Genomic DNA, 23,015 nt, shown 5'->3' with positions numbered 1-23,015 from the left:
GCCGCCATTATATTAAAAGCCTGTCCAGTTAAATAGATATATACCATGCATATTTTACAAATAAAACGACACCCTCATGTCAAACAATAATTTTTATTTTATACTTCTTTCTATACTTGTAGCAAATCTCCTTTTTTTTGCTGAATTGGCTTTATAATAAACTCTTTTTTTAAATTACATCTTTTCTTTTAAAATCAAGGTTCTCTGTTTGTCGAAATCGTTATGCTGTATTTTTAGGTTTACATTTAAGCCCCTTTTTGTGATCTATATTGTGGGATATTCAGGTATTTTACTGTATGTGTAACATCTAAAACAAGAGAGGAGAAAAATTAAAGGCAGTGAACTCGGAAAGATGCCTTGACAACACCAAGTAAAGCTAAACGCTCAACAATCTTAGCAGCATTCAATCTTCAGTCATTTGATACAGCTCCTTCCTTCCTTCTTTTTTTTTAAATTGTCCATTTCTTTTTTTTTCTCTTTCTTTTCCCCCTCGGGGAAATTTATTTTTGCAGTGGAATGACCAAAAACAAGCGACTGTGGAGGAAAGATGATAGATTGTGAGTTATTCACCATATGCTTCACACGTAGATATCTCTCTCGGATTCATTTCCAGTGCCTTTTTTTTCTCAACTCATTGTTTTCGTTCCTATTATAAGAGGAGCCCATCTTTTGTTGTTGTTGTTGTTGTTGTTATTATTAGTAATATTTATTACGATTATTAATATTAGGTGGCCCAAAGCCGTTCCTGAGATTCTTTTGCACAAAGGGCTCCAGTTTTTCTATTTTTAGCTGAAGAGATACTAAAGCTGAGGTCCGATTTTGGCTGTTTGTTGCTCATTGTTTGGTAACATTTGGCAAATAAAACACAAAATAAAGAGAGAACGTTTCCACAATCCTATATGGATGTTTCATCATCATCACAGATAAACACAACGTCCCCCCAAAAAACGGATGGACACTTCCGCTATAAATCCAGTATATGGAGAGTGTGTGGGGATGGGGATGTGTGTTCTACCAGGAGAGCGCTCCTAGAAGGCGAACCAGGTCACTAATGCTGCAGAGAGAGCCAGCAGGAGCAGGGGGTAGGCAGGGAGGAGTAGGGAAGGAGCGGACCCGTTGCTTCCTCCGCATAGTTCAAATAAGCTGCCTTGGAATTTGAGGTTTTTGGATTCCCTTTTCAGTTTTTCCCAAAGATCTGTCGAGCCTTCCGGGCAATCCGTGAGGGTTGTGAGGGTGCAGGAGTGGAAATCATCCCAGTACCTAGGGAAGGAGCAAACACAGGGGACAAGCGCCAGGTCACTCGCTGCAGGCACAAGACGGTGCAACAACATTTTACTTGCATGCCCCATTGCCCTCCCGCTCCTCCTCCCATCCTAGACCCCTCCTGAGTCTGTCCTCCCCCCACCTCAGCCAAGAGCTTCAAACGTGTGCAGCGATGACGTGCCCCATTTTTGATGCCCAAACTCAGATACCCCTCCCCACCTCGCCCTATGCAAATCAGGCCCCTTCAAGAGGTCTCCCTTGGGGCGCTCCAAAATCCAGGCACCTGAATCCAATAGGCGCTGGGGACGCGTTTGGCCCTGGGCTTCAGAAGCTGCGCCTTAGCGGAGGCAGCCTTACGCGCCTGGTTTTGCGCCTAGTCCCAGTTCAGCCAGCTGGAGGGGTGGGTGGGTGTTGCTGTCAGTGAGCGCAGGGCCAAGCCTGCTGAGTCAACAGCTCGGTTAAAGGGCCTCCCCAAGACAAACCGATGCCTGCCCACCTCAACCGGGGAGCAAGTCTCGCCTACGCGGGCTCCTAAACTAAAGGAACCAGGAGGCTAAACCCAGCTGGCTTCCTTTGCATGTACGGCTGCGGTGTGCTTCTGCGCGGAGTGTCGGGAATCGAAATAGCTACCTTGCAAGGGAGAGCAGCCAGGACCCAGCGCATGAAGCCATGCACATAATAGATCGGGAGAATACCCCACCCCCCAAAAAGTGAGGTGCCTGTTATTAGCCTTCCTGTAACGGAAGGGCTTTATTAAGGAGAGGGTTTCTTATTTGTAATTGTTATTACGGGTTTCATGTATTTATTAGGTTGCATGATAGCTGTAGCAGGGTGGTATTGGTTTATGATTATAAACTGTATTGTCGTGGGGGGATAGAGCCTTGATTTTACTCTTCCATAACGATAGACTCGGCTAAAGTTGAACGATCCTACATCAAAGTTACTTCGCAGAGAAGCACCGCCAGGTCGGTCATCCAACATAGGCAACCAACCCTTCGACTTCAGAGGGTTTTGGATCGGGTCCTAGTGGGCTGGCAAACCAGCCACCTCTCTGCAGAACAGGGCCCGGTCAGTGATTCTGAAATTGCAGGACAATATTCCTGTAATTGCAGAACCATGACCTGATCCAAAGCCCATTGGAGACAAAGGCGAAGCCTCTCCAGCGATTTAAAAATGGCCCTGGATTAGGCCCAGGATCCCTCCGTGTTTAGAATAAGAAATTATTCACCCCCTTGGAAAATATTTCTCTAGTCCTAAATTGCTCTCCCGTTTTTCTCACTCAAACCAAGCCCAGATTTCGAAGGTAAATCTAAACTCCAAGCAGGATTGATCCATGGGATTATGTCGCATTTCAGAGGCGACTGGCAGGTCTCTAGTCTGAATGTTCTCTAGTCTGTGTTTTTTTCAGGCGGGCTCTCGGTATTTTGTGTTTTTTAACCAGTCCTGCAGCCTCTAATTTATGAGCACTCTACACTGGTTGTAGACTCCAGTGTTTGCTACATTTGTAATAAATAATGAGATATTGAGATGCCAAGAAGGCTGAGAGTGTGCCTCTCCTGCAGTATTTCTGCTATAATTGCATCTCCCTAAGGAAAATTAAATCTTCCTTGATCTTCTTTCAATACACATACTGGTATAAAGAAAGGGGAGAGAAACCTTTAAAGAAATCAGGCAGGGGGGGTGGCACTGGACAAGAAGCTAACTCCTGCACAATGTCTAGCTAGAACAAAGGCTTTACTTTAGGATGCGTCCCTATTTATGTATTTTTTTCTGCATGCAGCTCAGCAGGTATATTAAAGCTGGCCGCTAAAGCCACCTACCGGTATTGCAGACGCTGCAAATAACCTACGTGGCGATCGGAAATACATAGAAAGAAAAGCCACAGAGAGTTCACAACATTGTCTTTTGGGTTAACATGTTAAAAATGTTTCCGTTTAATGGGCATTGTTTTCTGACTCCTTCATTTTTATGTTTCAAGAAAGCCTTTGCACTCCAGTGATACCTCATTGGCTTCTAAATATAATTATTTTGCCGAATAGTCCAGGATTGTGCAGGAAACGAGCAGTCAGGGAAATCCTGTAAAGGGATTTATTTTTTAATTACATTATTGCTATTGTTGCTATTGTTGTCACTAGTTTATTATTATCATTATCATTATTATTATTATTACTACTATTTTATGACTATTCTAAGTATTACTAATAATATTAGTATTCGTATCATTAGTATTATTATTACAAATGGTGTGTTACTATATTTAAAGAGCTCCTTAGTTCTTAGAATTAAGACATTAGCTGTTCTCCTCCTGTTCTGACCAACAACCTTCATATGTCCCCAGGAAAGAGTCAGGAATTTGAGAGGACGCTTTAAAAAAAAAAGAAAAGAAAATGTGGACGAAATAAATCCAGACTCACATTTCCTTAAGCCCGGGACCATACCCAGGCGCTAGTCTTTTAAGCAAAACTCTGCAATGACTTCAATGGAGAGTTGTGCTTACGAGCTGCCCGCCGGGTCCTTCCGTAGGGACTGAAAGTTTAGCAGAGAAATCATCCGTGTGTCTTAGCCTGCCGTGACTATTTCCGGGCCAGTCTCTCGAGTATTTCTTCTACAAGCCCAAGTGATGATTCACACCTTTTAAAGCCACGGTGTTGCGACCTGCTATTAACGCTTTAAACATGGACCTGACCGGCTCGGAATTAGCGCGGAGGAAGAAGTCTCTCTAATAAGGCGCTAAGGTGTCGGGTAGCATTATTGTTCTGTACATTCGATCGCATTGTTGCTGTCTTAACTGTGTATTGTTTATTGTTTATTCTAATCCCTTTCCTCGTGCGGCTTTCTCGAGTGAGGAAACCCGAAGGTGACCCACAACGAATAAAGAAGCCGGGGGGAGTCAGTGAAGAAGAAACGCAGCGCAGGTGGGTTCGCAAAGCCCCGCATTCTGCCGGCGATTCCCTTCTTAGGCCATTCGTTAGCAACAAAACCGGCCTTTCCGCATAGCCGGGACCAGCTCCCGCTAGATTTCCGACCTCCCTTTTTATTAACACTCCCCACCCCCTCCGTGCATGGCTGTTGGCACTGACAGCTAACGCTGCATGGCACACCTGGGGCCTTCCATAGATCCACTGGGGAGGGACCATAGGCGTGACAAGCAAAAATGCAGAGGGCGAGAGAAAGGGGAGAGAAGCCAGAAGACTAACCCGCGGGGAGGCGGACCGGAATGGCTCCGCTCCGGCGCAAGTTAAGCCCCTCCTCTCCGTACAGTGTGGCTCGGAGTGGCGTTTCAGACGGCAGGGCAATTAGGAGGGCGGTTAGGCCAACTCAGGGCAGGGACAAGGGGAAATAAGGCAGCGCCTTTCTTTTCCAGTAACCACAACTAACGCCCGCCCCTCGCGAGCCCAGGAACGAGGAATAAGAAGGAAATAGGGAGACCTACGAGCAGATCGTTTGGAGGTTTCTCTTGTCGTCCAGGTCTTGCGGGTAGTTGGCCATGTTATCGCCCAGCCTGAGCAAGCAGTCCGAAAAGCCCCTAAAGACCGCATCGCACTTCCCCGCTGCTCTCACCGCCTGCACCAGGTACGCTGGGGAACAGATCAGCACCACATCAGCCGGGACAGATCTCAACACAGTAACGCGGTAGAGCCCCCAGCCCCCCACATATCTCTGAGCTACATTGTAAACTCCCTCCTCCGTCCCCCCCCCCCCGCCACCTCCCCACCATAAGCGAGGGATCAAAGTCGTGCCAGGAAGCTCTGCACCGGGTTACACATCTCCTTGCTTCCTTCTCCCTACAAAAAGCCAGCTTTCCTGTTTGGCTGTTTTCACCATCAGAAGGGATTAATTTCGAATGAGGACCCGTGTGCTGAGAACAGGTTGAGGACCAGTGTGCTGAGAACAGGTTGACTCACATCCACTCAGGGAGCTGGGGTTTGTGCCTTTGGCTTAGGTGTGCAGCATCAATTCTTTCTGGGTCTGAATCTAGCTTACAGGGTGGCCCAGGAGAGTCCTGATTGCCGCCAGGTTATCAAAGCAATGTGCAATGTCTTTGGTTATTCAAAGCAATGTTCAATGTCATTTTTTCCTTTCCCGGGGTGCGTTTCATTTGGTTGCAAATTCTGCTTTGAACGGACACCCAAGCACGGACAGCCACGTCCAAAGTGCGCTTCGTTATCAGCGTAATCAGACATCACTCCGTGAGGAAGAGGAAATCATTCCCAGAACAAACAAAAGGCTCCAGCTGCAATGGCTCATGGATTGTCCACCCTCCGATGGGGCAATAGCGTGGGGGTGGAAATTAAAAATCTTTGGGTTGCCATCGCTAGTAAAAGAAATGATTTCTTTCTACGTTTCAAATCGGTTCCCAATTACATCCCCCCATGCGGCACCTTTCGGATTTTGCTGTTAACTGGCGCACACTGAGACCCTCTCACTTAAAAAAAGAAAAGAAAAGAAAAGAAAAAACAATGCCCTGCTGTGCCATCCACCGATGCCCTGAGCGCGAAATCACAGGCTAGGAGTGTGTGCAACCACTTCTCAGGTAGGGCATAGTTTTGCATCCAGATGGGAGCGAGACAGACGCCTCCCTGGTTTGCATGTCAGACTCTGTGTCTCTGGACATGTCTGTAGCCAGCCTAATGGACGCGTGGGAAGCACGCTGGTTTGGCGTCGAAACACAAGAGCACCATTTACCTCACTTCACCTCAGCTCGTCTCTCCATCGCTCTGCCCAGAAGGCTGGGAGTTTCTGAAAACTGTCCCAGCTACAGCTTAGTCTGTCTACCTCTAGCCTCGCACTCAACTGACCCTGCTGGGAGGAAGGTGGCTCCCTCCCTCTCTCTTCCCCTGGCAATGAAATCCACACGGCGCGGAGGGGTTTAGCGGATTCCCATGCAAGGGGAGCCAGGCTGAAGACTTTTTGTAACAACCTTTACAAGGAACATTCGCTCTAAAATCCCTCCCAGCCCATCGCCTCGCTGTGGTTCTCTCTCTCTCTCTCTCTCTCTCTCTGCTCGCCTGCATGCTGAGGGCTCACTCAATTGATTAGTCTGCTTGAAAAAACACCAGCTACACTTTCTAGCCGCCTGCCTGGGATTCGCCAGCATACGGGCTATTTATCCCTATCAAGCCTGCTGCAAATGAAAGGGAATTAGAGGCTTGTTGGTTTAATTGATCACTGGCTTGCTCCCGAACAACAGAGCTCAGTGCTCACAAGCTGCTCCTGCCCCCCATGCAGTGCCTCTTTTAGCCACCTACAGCCGCCGTCATGCTCACACGCCGCTTCCCCCAGTCTGCCCCCCATGGCTGGGGCATTCCCTGGGTTGGGAGCCTGGGACGGCAACTGCCAAAACTACCCTAGAGAGTCCCCTGGGCAGCGCGGCTGCTGCTTTGTAAGGCCCTGCAATGACCAGGCTCGCTTTCGACACCGAAACCCCGCTTGAATCAGCATTAACCTGACTTAGTAACCACACCCCTCCGCACCACCGCCCGCCCGTCAAAACACGCGGGGGGGGGGGGGTATGTGCGCGCAGGCATTGGCCACGGTACCAAACATGCACACAAATGGCAGCGCTGGGACCGTCCCGAGAGAGAGGGAGACTCAGACCGCTCCAAGCCCTCGCCATCCCTCCGCGCGAGCTAACCAGGAGGGCGGAAACGCCACTTCCGAGCGGTAGGCGGCAAAACGCTACAAGTCACAGGCTCCCAAGCGATCTGCCCTGCGAAGCGACTCCCCCGGGGGCGCCGAGAGGCGATGGCAACCACAGCGCTTCGCGAAGTGCCATTGCGCTGCTTTCCGGCTCTGAAGGAGAGGCCTCCCCGGGCCAAACCCAGCAGCAGCTAATTGCACTGGTAGCGCGCTTGTCGCTGTGGCTTCGGGGGCAACCCTGCTTTTAAAAACGAGACAGGGTTTTTTTCCCCGAGTGAAACAACAACGGGATTTCGCTTGAGCTACGTCTTTTCTGCCCCCCCCCCCCAGTAAAAAAAAAAATGCAACCCATCTGCAGTGCATAAGGGCGAAAGGCTCCATCCACAATGGGTCATTTTTGCATTCCCTGTGTTGGCTTCTTAGTCTCTGTATTTAACAGGTGCTTTAGCTGCGCCTAGTCCCCGAGTCATCTGTCTTTCTGTACCACCTTCCCGCAATCTCCTCTTCCGTTCCTCAGCCACCTCTCTTCTCAAAATGTCACTGGTTTCGGACAGCTTCCAGCCACAAATTCATAAGGACCGAGGCATTGGGGCAAAAAGACACTGGGGGGCACCAAGCTAATGCGACACACTTCCATTTCATACCAAACCGTTAGTAATTCACCAGCAGAGAGAAGTACAATTCTACACTCGATGCGGCGTTTATTCTCTTAGCAAAGCAGAGATGGCACCTTGTTTCAAAATAGTAATAAATGCTTCGGCGTAAAATAAAATCAAACTGCCTATAAAATCCGAAAGTTCATATCACTACCCCCAAAATATATGCACTTTAATAATATCTGAGATCTGCAGTACTGTGTTTGTCTGAACTTAAATTTCTGCACGTTTTCGAACAATCTAGTGCGTCTATGGTGCCAAAACATCCAACATTCACGGTGAATAAATGCCTCTTTTGGTAAAATTCTTATCTTCACAACCACCTCCAAATAAATAATACATCTATAAAAATGTAGTTTTAAAAAAGGCAGTTCATCTTAGAAATGACTTTGCGAAGTATTCAGCGTCCTTTGAAATTATTCTGATTGGTTGAAATATTGACATGAATTCTGAGGTTTGTAAATTCTAGCCACATTCCCCAAGTTCAATGTTTCGTCTGTAGGGTTTCCCTCCCCCCATCGATGCGAAATTTATTTTCATCGCGTTCTGCTTTTTCTTCACTCTCTCCCCCACCCCAATGCTGCAGAGATCGGCTAGCGAGGAAAGCGACAGAGCGAAATAATTTTGTAACCAGCAAAACGGAGCCTCTTCATCGTGCCCGAATTCCTTTGAAGAAAATATTTTCAAGGATGTATCTTGTCATATGCCAATGTATCGATACAAGGGTGTGTTTCAGTTATTTTCTAATCCAAGATCTCAATTTTGGATCATGCTAGGGAATTTCTTTTGTTTTGTTTTTGTTTTTGTTACTAGTTCCTTTTGAGGAATCAAAGGATTTGTGAACTCTATACCTGTTTTAATATTTGTAACTGTGAAAATATTGTAATAGGCAACATTGAGCAAAATTAACCCAGTAAACAAACAAAACAGCAGCAACCAAATCCTAAAATAACAGCAAGAAGAAACACACACACATAATTAGGATGGAGGGAAACCTGTGCTCATGTACCTAACTCGCTCAAAAACGGATAGGCTTGTTTGCGCTTGTGCTTTAGTGACAGCGGTTCTCCTAGCTTACACAAAATTTATACTCAGGCAAAAAGATTTAGATTTTGTTTTTATTTCACCACCGCACTTTAAAAATTCACCGCAGTTGGGAGAGCCCCTAACATTCCAAAATACAGCAGTGCGACCCCCTTTGCACGTCTCTGATTTCCTGCAAATAAACTTTCCAGCTAGCTCGCTCTCTAGCCATTTTGTTCCATTTCTCATCTCATTGCCCCTCTAGGGAAGAAATAAACATCCTGGCTGGCATTGGAACCCCTGAATGGTCGGTGGCATACACCTAGAAAGAAATATACATGTACTCGTTCATTGGGAGGAGGGAAGGCAAAGGGAAGCAACCTAACAATGAAAGAGCATTTCAGCCGTCTGCTTTGGAATAGGGGGGAGCAAAAACGGTTCAAGGCGAATACGAATTCATTCCCTGTCCTGCGGAAAGCGGTGGCTTTTGGGCATCCGGATTAAACACGAAAATGCCATTAAAAGAGCGAGCGAGGACCAATCATGCCGACACTTTCGGGCTAGTCAAGACCCTCCGTTTCTGCATGCATCAAACGGGGTTTGGTGCAGACCACTCGAGACATAATTTTGGCGGTCCACTTACCGATCTGTACAGCCAGGAGCAGAGAAATACACCTGCCGTTCAACGGAAGTCCCATCCTACATTTAGTACAACCATTTGCGACTGCAGATCTTTAAATAGTTACTTTGGAAAACGGGGGGGACGGCGGAAAACCAGGCATTGCCAACAAGTCCCCGGCCGCGGAGACTTTGCAGCCGAGGGGCAGCTGGAGACGCAGGAGAGCTAGAGGAAGAGGGAGAAACAGAGAGAAGGGCGAGCTGGGAAGGCTTCACTCCATTAGCAGGGGGCGGGGGAAGTGCAGCCTCACGCCCACCACCAGCCCTGACGTGGGGGAATGACACGGGCGGGTTTTTTTGCCTGTACACCTTGGAAGAGAAACGCCATTTAGAGGCATCCCCGCCTGGATGTCGCCCGCTCTCTGCCATTAATCGCCACGCAACCTCCCCCCTCGGTGCCGTTCCCCCGGGCTGCTGGCTGGGGTGACCCCGCACGATTTGGGGAGGCCGGATTCTCCACGCACATGCAGGACACCCCCCCCCCCTTCCCAAAGCAAAGAAAAGCCTCCCCCCCACCCGAGGAGCCGGCCTGGGAAGGGCTCCCGCCATCTGTACGGACACACGGACACGTCCCCACGCTGCAGCCAGCGCCTGACAGGCAGAGCAGCGTCTGCTAAGGCCGGGGGGTGCCTACCCCCCACCCCCACCCCCTCCCACGCAACAGCTGCGCCCCGCTTCCCGCCTCGCACTCCCGCGTGCCGACCCCTGGATGTGATCGCGGCCCGCTGCTCCTCCAGCCGCACGGGCAGCAGCGCGGCGGGGGCTCAGCCTTGGCCTTGGTGCTGAACCACAGCCAGAAAGACCCCCCCTCCCCCTCCGGCATCTAAATAACCCGCACTCCTTTGCATCGCTTTGCCCGTGACATTGCGGGTACTTCGGGCAGTGCTGAGGAGCAGGCTGCAAATGGCTGAGCGTGTGTCTCCCCCTCCCTGAGTATGGAACAATCTCTCCGGATGATTTGAACTCTCCTGGGCAGCAGCGCTCTGCTCTCCCTGCCCTCTGGTTTGGTTTTATTTTGAACGGGCTTAGAACCGACCTGCCCCGTGCGCTGTCTGGGTGGAGGCTGCTGCATTGCTGCTTTGTTACATAATGGACGGGGCTGCATCTGGCAGACCGATCGGGCACGTCAGAGGCCAGCATGAAATCTCGCCGCTAGCCAGGCCCGTTGGGGGCTTTCTGGGGTTGCAGGCTGCTGGCACCAAGCCGCGGAGATGTTCTGACAGGTGATGGGCAGGACGTGCCTTTCCGCTTTTTTAGCCAGGCGCTGCAAACCCACGGGGGAGGCGTTTGCATACGGTGAGCCAGCTGCCCTGCAGAGCCTAAGGAGCGGCTAGGGAGAGAGCTGGCCTCCTGTCTTCCCAGGTGAGGCTAGGAAGGGCGCCCAAACGGGAGGCTTGCGGCGCTCCAGGAGACAGAAGGGAGAGGAGAAAAGGAGAAGCACCGGCTGCCGTGGAAGAGCCCCTCTCCCGCCCTCTCTCCCTGCGTGGGTGGGGATAGCACGGAAGAAACCCCCCTCGCCTCCCTCCCCCTCTCTGCAGCAGCAGACTGGCTTTGGCTGGGTCTGTCCGGGTTGGCCCCTGCAGTGAGGAGTGGGCGGAGGATTCAGGAGTCTCTCTCCCCTTCCCCCCCCCTCCTTCCCAGTCACGTCACCTGGACGAGATGGGGAGGGCTGCTGAGCTGGTTAATCCTTGCCAGGCTGCCTGCCCTGAATCCTGAGGGAGATCAGGGCCTGCCTTCCAATCTGTCTTTTTCTTTCCTGCTGTAGGAGGACAATGGCCCCGGCAGATCAGAGATGGGGGGCTGCACAAACAGAAGTGGATGGGGGTCCTGCTCTGAGCAGCTCCTTATTCCACCCTCAGAGAGGGAGGCCCTGCCAGACAAGGGAGCTGTCCAGGCAAACCAGCACCCTTCTGGTGCCATTCTTGCCTCCCCATCCCCACCCTCTCCTGGGCTCCCTATACTATCCCGCCCTCCCCACCCGGGTGTGAGGCTGAGGGAATGGGCATAGTCAGTGGGAGTCTGTTAACACCCTCCCCTGCAAGGGGCTGAGTTCTGTCTCAGCTCAGGAGAGTGTGTCTGTATTACTAGCTTGGCTAACACACTAGGGACCAAACCCAGGGGCTCCAGGATCTACAGCTTGACCGCAAAAGCCCCTCTATGGGCTGGGCCCTAAATGGGGTGTGTATAGTACACACTACTGATCCTGTTGCTTAAATAGGTGTCTACCCTATGGGGGGGGGGGGGAACCAGCTGCCAGCCCTGAGGTAAGCTACATAGGAACCAGCTGAGGGCACTTGTTAGCTGCAACTTCTGCCTGACCACCTTCCCAGCTGCTGGAGCAGCTTCTCTGCTTTCCTTTTAAATCTGGTCCACCCTCCCCTATCACCAGGTAACAACAGCCGTAGGGAGCCAAAGGAGTTAGTGCTGGCCCTGACTAATGTAAACTGAAAGCCTCCATTAGCTGCTATGTGTTTGCCTCAGAAGGAGCAAACACATAGCAGCTAATGGAGATTTGCAGCTGTTGTTACCCTTCAGGGGCCTTTTTCTGCTCTACCTTGTACCCTGTAGAGCCACGCTGAACCCAGTGGCCCTAGGGGTTTCACATGTTTGTAATTAGCAGCTCCCACCTAGCTTCTCCTCACCACAAAGCAGCCCCTCCCACTCAAGTGCTACACTAACCCTTGCCCATAACATCAAAACACCCCTCCGCTTAGCTCCTCTCCCCACCACAAAATAACCATTCATCCACCACCATAATTACTACCTCTCAGTCAGGTGCACCCACCACAAAATTACTACTGCCAAATCAGCTCCTTCAAGCACAATTTCAGCAGCCAGTCGCAGGCTGGCTGATATGCCTAATGTGAGGGCTGCTGTTGACTTTCAATTCCCATGTTCCTAATAATTAAATAATTAAGGAGTTTTACTCTAGCAGCACTAAGTGCTGCATAGTGCAGCTCCTTCTACCAGCAATGCCTGAGAAGCATTATTTTAAAAGAACCACCTCTCACTTCCTCATGGCCTGAATGGAAGAGGATTAAGCAGTACACTTAGAAATAAGGGAGCAGGAGACATGACAGTCCACAAAGGTCATCTAGAAGAGAGAGGGATTATTTAGGGGTGAGTCAGTACATCTAGGAACAATTACATGAAATCAAGAGTAAGATGCATATACTCTTGCTGGTGAGATCTTTTAATACAATAATACTAACAAATGCAATTAACTCATTATACTTATACAGCACTTTTTAAGCCATACCCTTCAGATTAATTAACAGAGGTGAACAAGCAGCATTATCTCTACTTTCCAGATAGAGAAACTGGGACAGTGTAGGGAGAAGTGACTTTTGTGTGGTTCCAAAGTGGTTGCCTAGCAGAATTAAGGATAGAATCAGATCTTTAAATTGCTGGGGCAAGCTCAAATCCCTTTATCTGGAATAAATTGCCTAGGAGGTTGTGGAATCTCCATCACTGGAGGTATTTAAGAGCAAGTTGGATAGACATCTGTCAGAGACGGTCTAGATGGTGCTTGGTCCTGCTGTAAGTACTGGGGGACTGGACTTGATGACCTCTGGAGGTTCCTTCCAATGCTAACATTTACAGGTGTACTCTTAAGATGTTAAATAGTCTTAGAAGTGGTAAGTACTCATTCTAGTAGGGATATTTGAATCTGGACTGGAGTTCAGGAAAAAATGCTAATATTTGCCTTTCAAATGTTGTGGTGATGGCTGCTCCAGAAATATTGTCAACAGAGAGATATATAGGGTAGAATTCTGCCATTGGTCCCTGCAAAGATTAATTAGGTGATCTAGTAATTCTTTTGTATCTTTGATATAGTGCATTATCATCAAACAAAAGGGGATGGATGGGTTCTAGGCTCAAGGTGTAGGAATGGAAATATTGTACATGCTGGTCAGGTTGCAGCAGGTAGAAGGACTGAGAGAGCTGCAGCAGGAGGATTTTTCATTTCACTCCCATGCCATGCTAATAAAGGTTTGTGGTTGTTTCTCTCCCACCCCTCTCTCTCCCCCAACATACTTGTATCTCCTATCTTTTCTTAAGAATAAAACAAGGTCTAGCTGCAGGTTAGGGCTTAGCTAGTATGAAGAGTCTTGTCTTGAACTTACTTTTGACTTTCTGAGGCCCCCCTCAACATGCTAGAAAAATTCCATGTCCAACCTGTGCCACAGCAAATATTTTTCTGGTTATACAGTGTAAAAGAAGGCTCTTTGCTGGCCAGGCCTCGTGCGCATAGCCTCCTAGCTAAAGGTCACCCCCCCCCCCCCATGGAAAAAAACCCATGCTGTGATATTTAGAAATCAAGAACCAAAACCAGACATGTAACTTTTGCCCTGGCTGGGCCATGTCTGATAAGACAGAACAAGAAAACAGGAAACCAACTCACCCCCTTCCGTCCCCCATAACCCTGTCACCACAGATGGGGTCTGCCCACTTATCACAGAAAAAACGCGCAAAAGCTTCATCTATAAATTGGCTCCCCCACCCGCACAAGAACTGAAGCTTCCCAAACAAAGAATCAGAAGGTAGAATCTGAGCCAGGTCCGAGGACTGATCACCTGAGGACCCCTTCCTGCTCACCGAATCAAACGAATTTCCCAGAGCGTAACATATACCGAATATGTTGTTGTTGCTATTGTAGTTTGTGTGTCTGTTAAATGTAAGTATTGGTATCTGAAATTGTTTAGAGGTATTGTTAAGTAGCAGTGTTAATAGTTTTAGATAAACGATTAGTCTTATACATAAGACTGATGTAAATGTAACTGTTAATAATCCCTCGTCCCTTGTTGACAACTATTGGGATCTAGAAAGACCTCAGGGCATTTTCTTTACTGTATTGCATTTTGCTTATTGTTCATGTTCATACTTATTTGGTGCCCACGTATGTAAAAAATTGATAAAATAATAAGTTACATGTGGAAGCCTTACAATAAAAGTTTAAACGATATCCAGTGAAAGCGTGTCTATTTCTGCACCCCCCTCCCCCAGGACTGGCCACATTCCTGAACCTTCTATCTTAAATCAACATCCAGTAGATTAAAAGCCAGGACTGGCATTAGGGGGTAGCAAGCGGAGCAATTGTCCAGGGTCCCACACCATAGCGGGCATCACAAAACTGACTTGCTTGGACTTCACACACGTCAGCTTTCTGCACTAGGCCCCAGTGAGTCTAATGCCAGCCCTGCTCTCTGGTTTATTTTGTCAGGTCCCCTGAAACCTACTCATGCCCATCCCCGTGAGAATCATTGCCTTAGGACATTTTCAACAATTTTTTCTTGTGTTTCTTCGGGTAAAGATCTCTTCAGCATTTCTTTCTGCCCATTGCAATGACCGTTTTTGCTGTAGCCTGATGCTTAGCATGTTAATCTGGGCAGTGGGAGAACCCAGGGCTTCAGGAAAGGCAACCTCCCAAACCCATCCCTGCTGCAGAGCTCCCATGAGCAGAGCCACCCCATCCAAAGGACAAATCAGGGTGACTGCCCAAGCCCCATACTTTTGGAGGACCCTGCAGCAGTTGCCCCAACAATCCCATTGATGGGAGTGACCCAGGGGATTACTTGGAGCCTGGTGTGGGGGTGGCAGGAGTCGCCCTCACCCTCCTCACTCACCACACAGGTGGCAGAAGCTGGAATGGCCCAGCAGTCTGCTCCTCCCTGCCGGGCCACCATCCCGGCCTGCTACAGTCAGCTTCTCTGTGGTGGCAGGAAGCAGAGCAGCCCAGCCCCAGCACAGTGGGTCAGGAGGGCAACATGGCAGGATGGAGCAGGCTGCTGGGCTTCTGCCACCTGCACGATGATTGCGGGGAGGTGATCCCTGCTGCTGTCATGGCAGGCTGCCCATAATTCCTTAGGCCACGTTGCTTAGGAGAGGGGGACAGGGAGCAGGGCAGAAGTGGGGGTACAGCCTGTGCTGTGGGGGGTTGCCCTGGGCCCTGCACCTGCCTGTGGGAGTCAAGTTCTCCCCACCCTGTATGGGCAAGCCACCTCTCCACAGCTTGAGGCATGTGGTCCAGCCTTTCCCAGCACTGAAATGGTAGGTGGCGCAAAGCTACAGCCTTCCCCAACTCCAGGAGCACTGGGAGGGCAGGCAGCACACAACCCCTGTCTCCCCTGACCCATGAGCACTTGGAGGGCATGAGGTGTGTAGCTCCAATCTCCCTGGCCTTATGAGGACTGGCAGCACAATCCCGGATTCAGTGAGGCTGAAGCCAAGGCAGCTTCAGGAGACTGGACAAGCCATTCTGAAAGAGAGGGTGTGTGGGTGGAGCTAGTGAGGCACTTTGGGAAGGCATTGTCTTCCCCTGTCTTTTATACCCGCCATCCATGCTTGATAGCATTACCAATGGTGTAAATCTGTTAAGTAAATGTATTCCTCAGTTAGCCTTAAGCTTACTATTGTGACTAAATCTACCAGTGACTATTATCAGAACAGGCAGTTTGGCCCATCAGGTTGGGAACTGGCCTGGAAGTCAGGCGCTCTAGGACATATTCCCAGCTCCACCATTGGCTAACTGTGTAAACATGGGCAATACACTTCATCTGTTTCTCCTTCCACCCTTTGTCTGTCCTGTCTATTGAGACTGAAAGCTTTCAGGGTGGAGATTGCCTAACATTGCCTATACAAAGGGTTCCTGATCTCACTTGAAGCGCTATTGTTAATACAAGTAAATAATCATAATCTCTGACAGTATCATTCAGATGCTGGGTCAGGTAATAACCACAGCGCTGATTAAAATGCTTGTGAGACCACCTCCTATGGGGCATCTCCTGGGACAGGGGGAGCAGTCCTTGTGCTCAGTGCATCCTGGCACAGGTATGATCTGCATAAGAGGTGAGGACATTTCCTTTTGCCCTCTGTTTTCATGACACCAGTGTAAGACCAGACAAAATTGGGCCCTCGATGAAGACTAGAGCAAACAGGAATGGGTGCCATAATTCTGACACCTTACACAAATGGCCCCATGGGTGAGACCAATGCTCATTGAGGGGGCATAGTGATACCCTGTAAGGTGGGTTAGTAGTGCTTACATTTCCTATACATGCTGTGGAGGTAAAGGAGGAATTCTATTTCCCATTGTTTCTCATGGAGGGGAACCCTGTTTCTGACATATGCCAGAGGCACAATCTAGCTCTTAGACTGACAGTTCCTCAGGTCAGGAATCCATCTTTATCTCTGTTGCAAAAATTGACAATAGCTAACGGAGTGAAATACTACTGTACTACTAATTGCATTCTGTATTGGATTACCACAGTCTAGAAAGGACATATCTGTTAACAGCAAGCTACAGATAGTGAGGTTCATAACCTCCAGCTAGTTCTGTTGTTAGAGGAAGGTGGCCAGAGACATAAAATGCAAACACATATTGATACCCAATTGAAATTACCTCAATCCATTGTGAGATCCTGAAGACTTTATTTAAGTAGAAACGGAGCATGAACACACTAAAATGTGACAGGCAGGCTACATCTAGACTAGACTACATCTAGGCATGACTACATCTAGACTACATCTAGGCATGACTACATCTAGACTACATCTAGGCATGATTTTCTGCAAATGCTTTTAACGGAAAAGTTTTCCGTTAAAAGCATTTGCGGAAAAGAGCGTATAGATTGGCATGGACGCTTTTCCACAAAAGCACTTTTTGTGGAAAAGCGTCTGTGCCAATCTAGACATGGTTTTGCGCAAGAAAGCCCTGATTGCCATTTTCGCGATTGGGGCTTTTTTGCACAAAACAATACCGCGTTGTCTACACTGGCCCTCTTGCGCAAAAGCATTTGTGCAAGAGGGCTTTTGCCCGAACGGGAGTAGCATAGCATTTCTGCAAGAAGCACTGATTTCAGACAGTAGGAAGTCAGTGTTCTTGCGGAAATTCAAGCGGCCAGTGTAGACAGCTGGCAAGTTTTTCCGCAAAATCGGCTGCTTTTGCGGAAAAACTTGCCAGTCTAGACGCAGCCGCAGGGTTTAAGAAACACCATCTATGTTGAGGGTGCAGTGAAATTGTGTGCTCACATGTTTTAGGATTTATTTTACTGTCCAATCTTCTAAAAGTTAATTGAATGTCCTGGTTAACCACAGGTCTAGTTTTACCATTGAATGTGTGTGATTTGTATTGAATAGGAGTCAGGGAGACATGTATCTGAGGAAAGAATTTGACCCTAATCTATATTAAAGTTGTGTTACAATATGAAATTAATGTGTTCATGTGTATAAACCACAAACATTCAAATCATTGTTATTTAGCACAGGCTAAAATATATTCTTATGAATGTAAGCTGTTTTGGGGATTTACAATACGAAGCTGGGGAAGGCAGTGGAGAACAGAGGACCAAGAGTAGAATTTAGAGTATTGTGATTGTTCTTTTGCAAAATATTTGGCATATAAAGACCTTATCCAATATTCTTAACTTTTATAAACAATGATCTAATTTAAGTTTGCTGAGGGAAATAATGAAATCTTTCTTTTCTAGGCCTATGATGCTCAGAGGGATAAAGATCTGCAGGATAAAATTCACAAATGTTTTAGGCACCTTATTTCTATTGAAATAAGTTATTCCAATGAGAGTTAGGCACCTCTGTATTTTTGAGGAACAGGGCTCGAGCACCAACTCCATTTTGCTCTCTGAAAAAGCTCAGCCTATATGTATATTTGTACTTTAAAAAATGTCTTTTGAAAATAAATTTTGGCGTATCAAATTTCACCTGACCATCATATTTTTTACTCTTCATTGTTGAAAAGAAAGTAATATCTTAAAAATATGATCATTCACAGCCAACCATTAATCTTCATTGATACAGAAAATTCCAAGCAGAGAGTATTAATTTTGTTATATGGAGGATGCTGCTTCTCACCAGCCCAGTCATGTTTGATGATGAACCCAACCAAGCTCTGAAGTGAAATGTGAGCCCACAGTGTCCCATTCAGATGGAGAACACACCCACTGCCATTATGTTTGGCACACAAGATGTTGTTTAAGGTGCCCATGGATATTACTATGAGTGGGCTGATTTAAAAAAAGCTGTCCTGTTGGAAAACACTCTCTCTCTTTCTTTCAAGGGACATATATTGTGGATGAGAATATACAGTATCTTATGGATGAGGTGTGACCCAGTGCTTTCATCACAGACCTGAAGGGCATGGGTGTGGTTGGGAAAGAACTAACATTCTAAACTGTATACCTTGATTTACCAGCCAAATCCAGGTAGGATATAAGCTATGGAAGTTTGGTGAGTTGAATGCATCCTGCCTGAGTTTGACATCCTTCTGCCAGTCTGAGTCAATCCTGAGGGGCATCTATAGATCTCAGTCACTTGAGTGTAACTTTGCGGTAACTCCATTGACACCCATTTCAGATAGTTTGGAGTTACTTCAGATTTACGGTAGAGGGACTGAGGTCAGAATCTGGCTCACAATGACATTTCCATTATAGGAGCTAGTTGCACAAGGTCTGTAACTGCACTATGTATCAATAATAACTGCACATAGGATTTGCTGCTGCTTCCACTGAGGTCAATGGCCAAACTCCTATTGACTGCAGTGTGAACAGGGATCCCTTAGTGGATTAGTATTCTGTTTCATTTATTTATCTTATTGATTTGAAGAATGTCTGTTTCCGGAGCTGTTATTGGCCTTCAGTTAAAATAGGAATTCAGTAACTGAAATTCCGTTCTGAGTTTTCTTTACAACAGTCAATATGATTCCTTCTAGAAACACATTAAAATAACCAGCTTTATCTGATGCCAGCTGTCATGAAAACCTATATTTATGCTTTTCTCAATGTTAATTTTTCACTTCATCAACCCCTAGGAACTTTCCCAAAGTTACAAAGGAACTTCAAAGCTGGCAAAAACAAATCCATGTGTTAATTAGTTATGTGTAGTTTGAGGAGAGCACAGGCAAGTTAGATTCACAGATGTGCATCTCAATGAACTTAAATGAGATAATCATTACCAGAAAAGTGCTAAATTTAGGGAGGAAAATATATAAGGTAAAATGTTACCCTACGATGCACTAATGCACATCTTGAAAGAGATGAATAAATGGTCTGCAGCATGTGATGCTTGCATTTATCTACTCTGGGATCCTGTGATGGATCTGGAAGAACACTAATAATCTGATTTTCAGAGGTATTGAGATTTGTAGTGGCCGCCATTGGCTTTAGACATGCCTAGGGATGTATAACTAATAAACAGGAGGATCTAGGTCCCAATTAAGTCATTGGAAAACCTCTCATTGACTTGAATAGGAGTTGGATGAAGTTCCAAGAGAGTGTGGCTTGAGCAAAAATGGACATTTCTTCCAAATTGCAAAGGTCTATGACAGGCTCCCTAGGGTGCAGGCTGGTACTGTGAGAACACTGTACCCCCTTAACTCTGCAGTCTGGGCTGTCTCACAATGCTTTGCTAATGACAAGCAGCAAACCCCTCCAGGCCCTGTTATTACTCAGCTCAACCACATATGGAGCCCTGCACTCAGCTAGATTGCATGAAGGCTCAGAGAGCCACTCATGAATCACAAAGAGAAAGACACCAGCTAAATCCTCCCAGCTCTCAGTGCACTGCTCAAGTTTATTGATTGGTTTATCACTTCATCAGTGGAACGCGGATATACACCAGCCTTTGTAAATCCGAGAAGATTTACCCAGCACTTCAGGCAAACTAACTGCAGTAAAGATAAACAGTAAAATCAGATTACTAAAGACAGATTTTAAGTGATAGGCAAAAAGTCAAAGTGCTTCCCAAAATAAAATAAAATGTAAGCGTGCAGACTACACTTTCACCTTGTAGACTGGCCAACATCTGGATCAAGCGGTTTTTCTCACCTCACTGAATACTGCAGTTCATAGTACACAGGTTTCACCCTTGAAACTAAGACCGGTCTCCTCTGCTGGAGTCTTCAGTCTTCGCAGTGTCCTTGTTAGTTGCAGCATGGGGGGGGGGGGAGGGGGAGGAGGAGAAAAGACCAAGCATGGGACCACTGTGTTCTCTTTTATACCCTTAGTCCCTGTGCTTGGGGAACACAAGTCCAGGCATGTCTGGTGGGCATTGCTGAGTCACAAGGTAAAGCAAAACCTCCATGTGTCTCCTGAGAATGAGTCATTGAATTGTAATTCCTTTGCTGGGCCATTGCTGGGGATGTCTGTTCAGCACTCACCCAGGCATTGGTTACCTCTCCTGTCATTGTCCCTAGAGAGCTAGTGTCTGGGTGCTTCCAAAACCCACAGCATATTTTAGTAGAAACCATGCAGCACAATCTCATAACTTCATATGCATTAACGAGATACATATTTAGATGGAGCAGTGGGTTTCAGCAGTTCATAACCTTTTCCACGATCCCTTGCAAGGCATGCTTTATATGCAATATCATAATCATATATATAAATGAGGAATATGGGGATTACAGGGTGATCCCCCAAGGTATAGAGTGTTACAAAGTCCTTCGTTACTCTTTCAAAAATGGTCATTATTCAGAAAGTGTATTCGGGTAAGTTATTCTATGTGGCTACATCTACACTATGCGTTTTCTTGGCAAAACCTATGATAATGAGGGGCTCATCTGCATGAGTCACGTTCTCATTTGCATATTTTCTGCCGATCTGTTTTTTTCGCTAGGGTTTTTGTGCAAAAACAAGCAGTGTGGATGTTTTCTTTTTGTGCAAAACCCCCTTTTCCTACCAGCGCTGTAAACCTCCTTTTTTGGGGCATAAGGATTTGGCAGGAAAAGGGTTTTTTGTGCAAAAAGAAAACATCCACCCTACTCTCCCCACCCCTGAAAAAACGGCTTGCATAAATTATGCAAATGATGCATGACGATATGCTAATCCGTGCCTCATTTGCATACTCACTGCCGGCAAAACTGGCAGTGTAGATGTAGCCTGTATGATGTGGAATAATGACTAGACTAGATGGGAATGCATTTGTGTAGGCAAAAAGTAGTGGCATACTGTTCTACTTGTTCAGTGATGCAGTACTAAATGTGCATGACTCAACATCGCCTAAGACAGGTTAGCTGTTGATCACCGTCACCTTGTATTCTCTCTCTCTCTCAGATAAGTATTCCATGGAGTCAGTCATGCACACATTTACAAATCATGTGCATATCAATCTCTTTTCTCCCTCTCCTACATCTCTCTATCCTTATTTCTGGCTTTGAGGTTCTGAAATATCACAGTCAAAACATGTCAGCAGCTGCTTAGCAGGTTGCAATTGGAAATAGTAAGAACATGTCTGTGGGATTATGCCCTTCTCTTTCCTAGATAGTTATGAGATCTAATTAGTCAGACATCCTCTTTGGGGACTTGCCTTGAGAATCTTGGCCCATGGAATGAATTAGTGTGGTAATGTTATTAGAGGATGACTATAAAATGGGTGGCAGACATAGGTGCCTGGTGCCTGCGAGGGGATGGGGTGTAGGAAGGGCCACCCAGAGGAACAAGGAAGGGGTATGAGTGAACACCTCATTTAGCAATCAAAATTTTGGCAGGAATACTGGGGGGCAGTGCACCTGGTGGGTGCTACCACGAGTTGCCTATGGTGGCAGATGTCAGTGAGATTTTTGTTACATTTTGTGCATTTAATTGCTGTTATGAGCTAACGAACACATGCAAACCATTACTGCCTTTGCCAAGGGCGGCCATTATCTTTCCCCAGGTAAAAAAAAAAAAAAAAGAGATCGGCTTGTGTCTTTGAGACCACCAATCAGTCTCTTGTCTTCTGATTTTGTAATAAACTGTGGCCACATAGTCTTTTAATCATCACATACATCATTTGGGTTTCAGTGCTGGGACCTGCAGCAGTGAAACATTAGCCTCACCACTTGAGCTTAATACACTTTCCTTTAGCTCTGAGAAAATAGAAGGATCTTGTAGTTGCGGGGGTCAGCCATTAGTGGGAGATGTGATCACAGGCCCTGTGGGTATTGCTCTGAAATGTGTTGCTTGCCCCATGGATCTGAGAGTGTGCCTTACCTCAGAGATAGAAATGCAGCCATGTTAGTTACCTCAGAGAAGCATTCCACACCTTCCAGGACTAACCAGCCAGTCAAACAGGTAGAGATGGAAAATAAATGTTGCCACAGACATTTTGCTCCTTGGAGCTTTCCTTCCTAGGCATTTTGGAACCTGATCCAAAGCGGACTGGAGTCACAGAGAATCAAGCCATCTAGCAGCTAAGACCAAAGGGTCAATCCTCCTCCCCACTAAGGTATATTGCAGGTATGTCTCAGTGAGACACTAAGGAGGGAGATTTTTTTCCAAAGGGCAAAAGAGACAGCAGTAATTTTGACATCTAAATAAACTGATTCATTTTGGAAGCTGCCCTAAGTTCCCCCACACACTCTGACACTCTCACTTGAAGGCCAATGATTTATGACAGCACACTTCATTGGTTCCTGTAAGGAATCTTTGTCAGAGCAAACTGCCATCCCCTGCCAGAGTGTGGTTTGTGCAGGTCCAGATGGAAGAGGCAAGCTGCTAAAAGGTAGTGATTGCAGCACTGGTCTCTTGCAGGCTCTGCAGTGTGAGGAGGTGGTTCTGCATCACAATGAACTTAATTGAATGAGAAATGCCATTGATTTCCTTTTCAACTCTCCCCACTGCTCAAAGCGACAGTGCTCAGAACCCTCTGCTTATGCCAACTAGCAGAATCCCACAGTGGTGGAGAAAAGAGATTTTTTTTGGGAGGGGTTGCTACAATTAGTCTTTGATATGGGCGAAAACACAAAACGTAAATTCTCTG

The 23,015-nt window shown here is 47.0% G+C and overlaps 1 protein-coding gene and 1 long non-coding RNA gene across 2 annotated transcripts; one reads left to right on the top strand and one right to left on the bottom strand.

The window, feature by feature from the left end:
* Positions 1–79: 79 nt before the first annotated feature.
* Positions 80–20,219, bottom strand: NRN1 (neuritin 1). Its single transcript, XM_006138807.4, has 4 exons — positions 20,102–20,219; positions 9,226–9,426; positions 4,697–4,841; positions 80–1,260 (listed from the first exon to the last, which is right to left on the bottom strand). The coding sequence occupies exons 2-4, from the start codon at positions 9,278–9,280 to the stop codon at positions 1,029–1,031; spliced, it is 432 nt and encodes a 143-aa protein (XP_006138869.1). The 5' UTR covers positions 9,281–9,426; positions 20,102–20,219; the 3' UTR covers positions 80–1,028.
* Positions 4,012–5,938, top strand: LOC142827179 (uncharacterized). The gene is made up of 3 exons (XR_012901667.1): positions 4,012–4,178; positions 4,628–4,836; positions 5,398–5,938. It is a non-coding gene; the product is annotated as an uncharacterized LOC142827179 (long non-coding RNA).
* Positions 20,220–23,015: the final 2,796 nt, after the last annotated feature.

Source organism: Pelodiscus sinensis, chromosome 2, assembly GCF_049634645.1.
Source record: "Pelodiscus sinensis isolate JC-2024 chromosome 2, ASM4963464v1, whole genome shotgun sequence".
NCBI lineage: Eukaryota > Metazoa > Chordata > Testudines > Trionychidae > Pelodiscus > Pelodiscus sinensis.
This window is presented reverse-complemented; position numbering and strand designations above follow the sequence as displayed.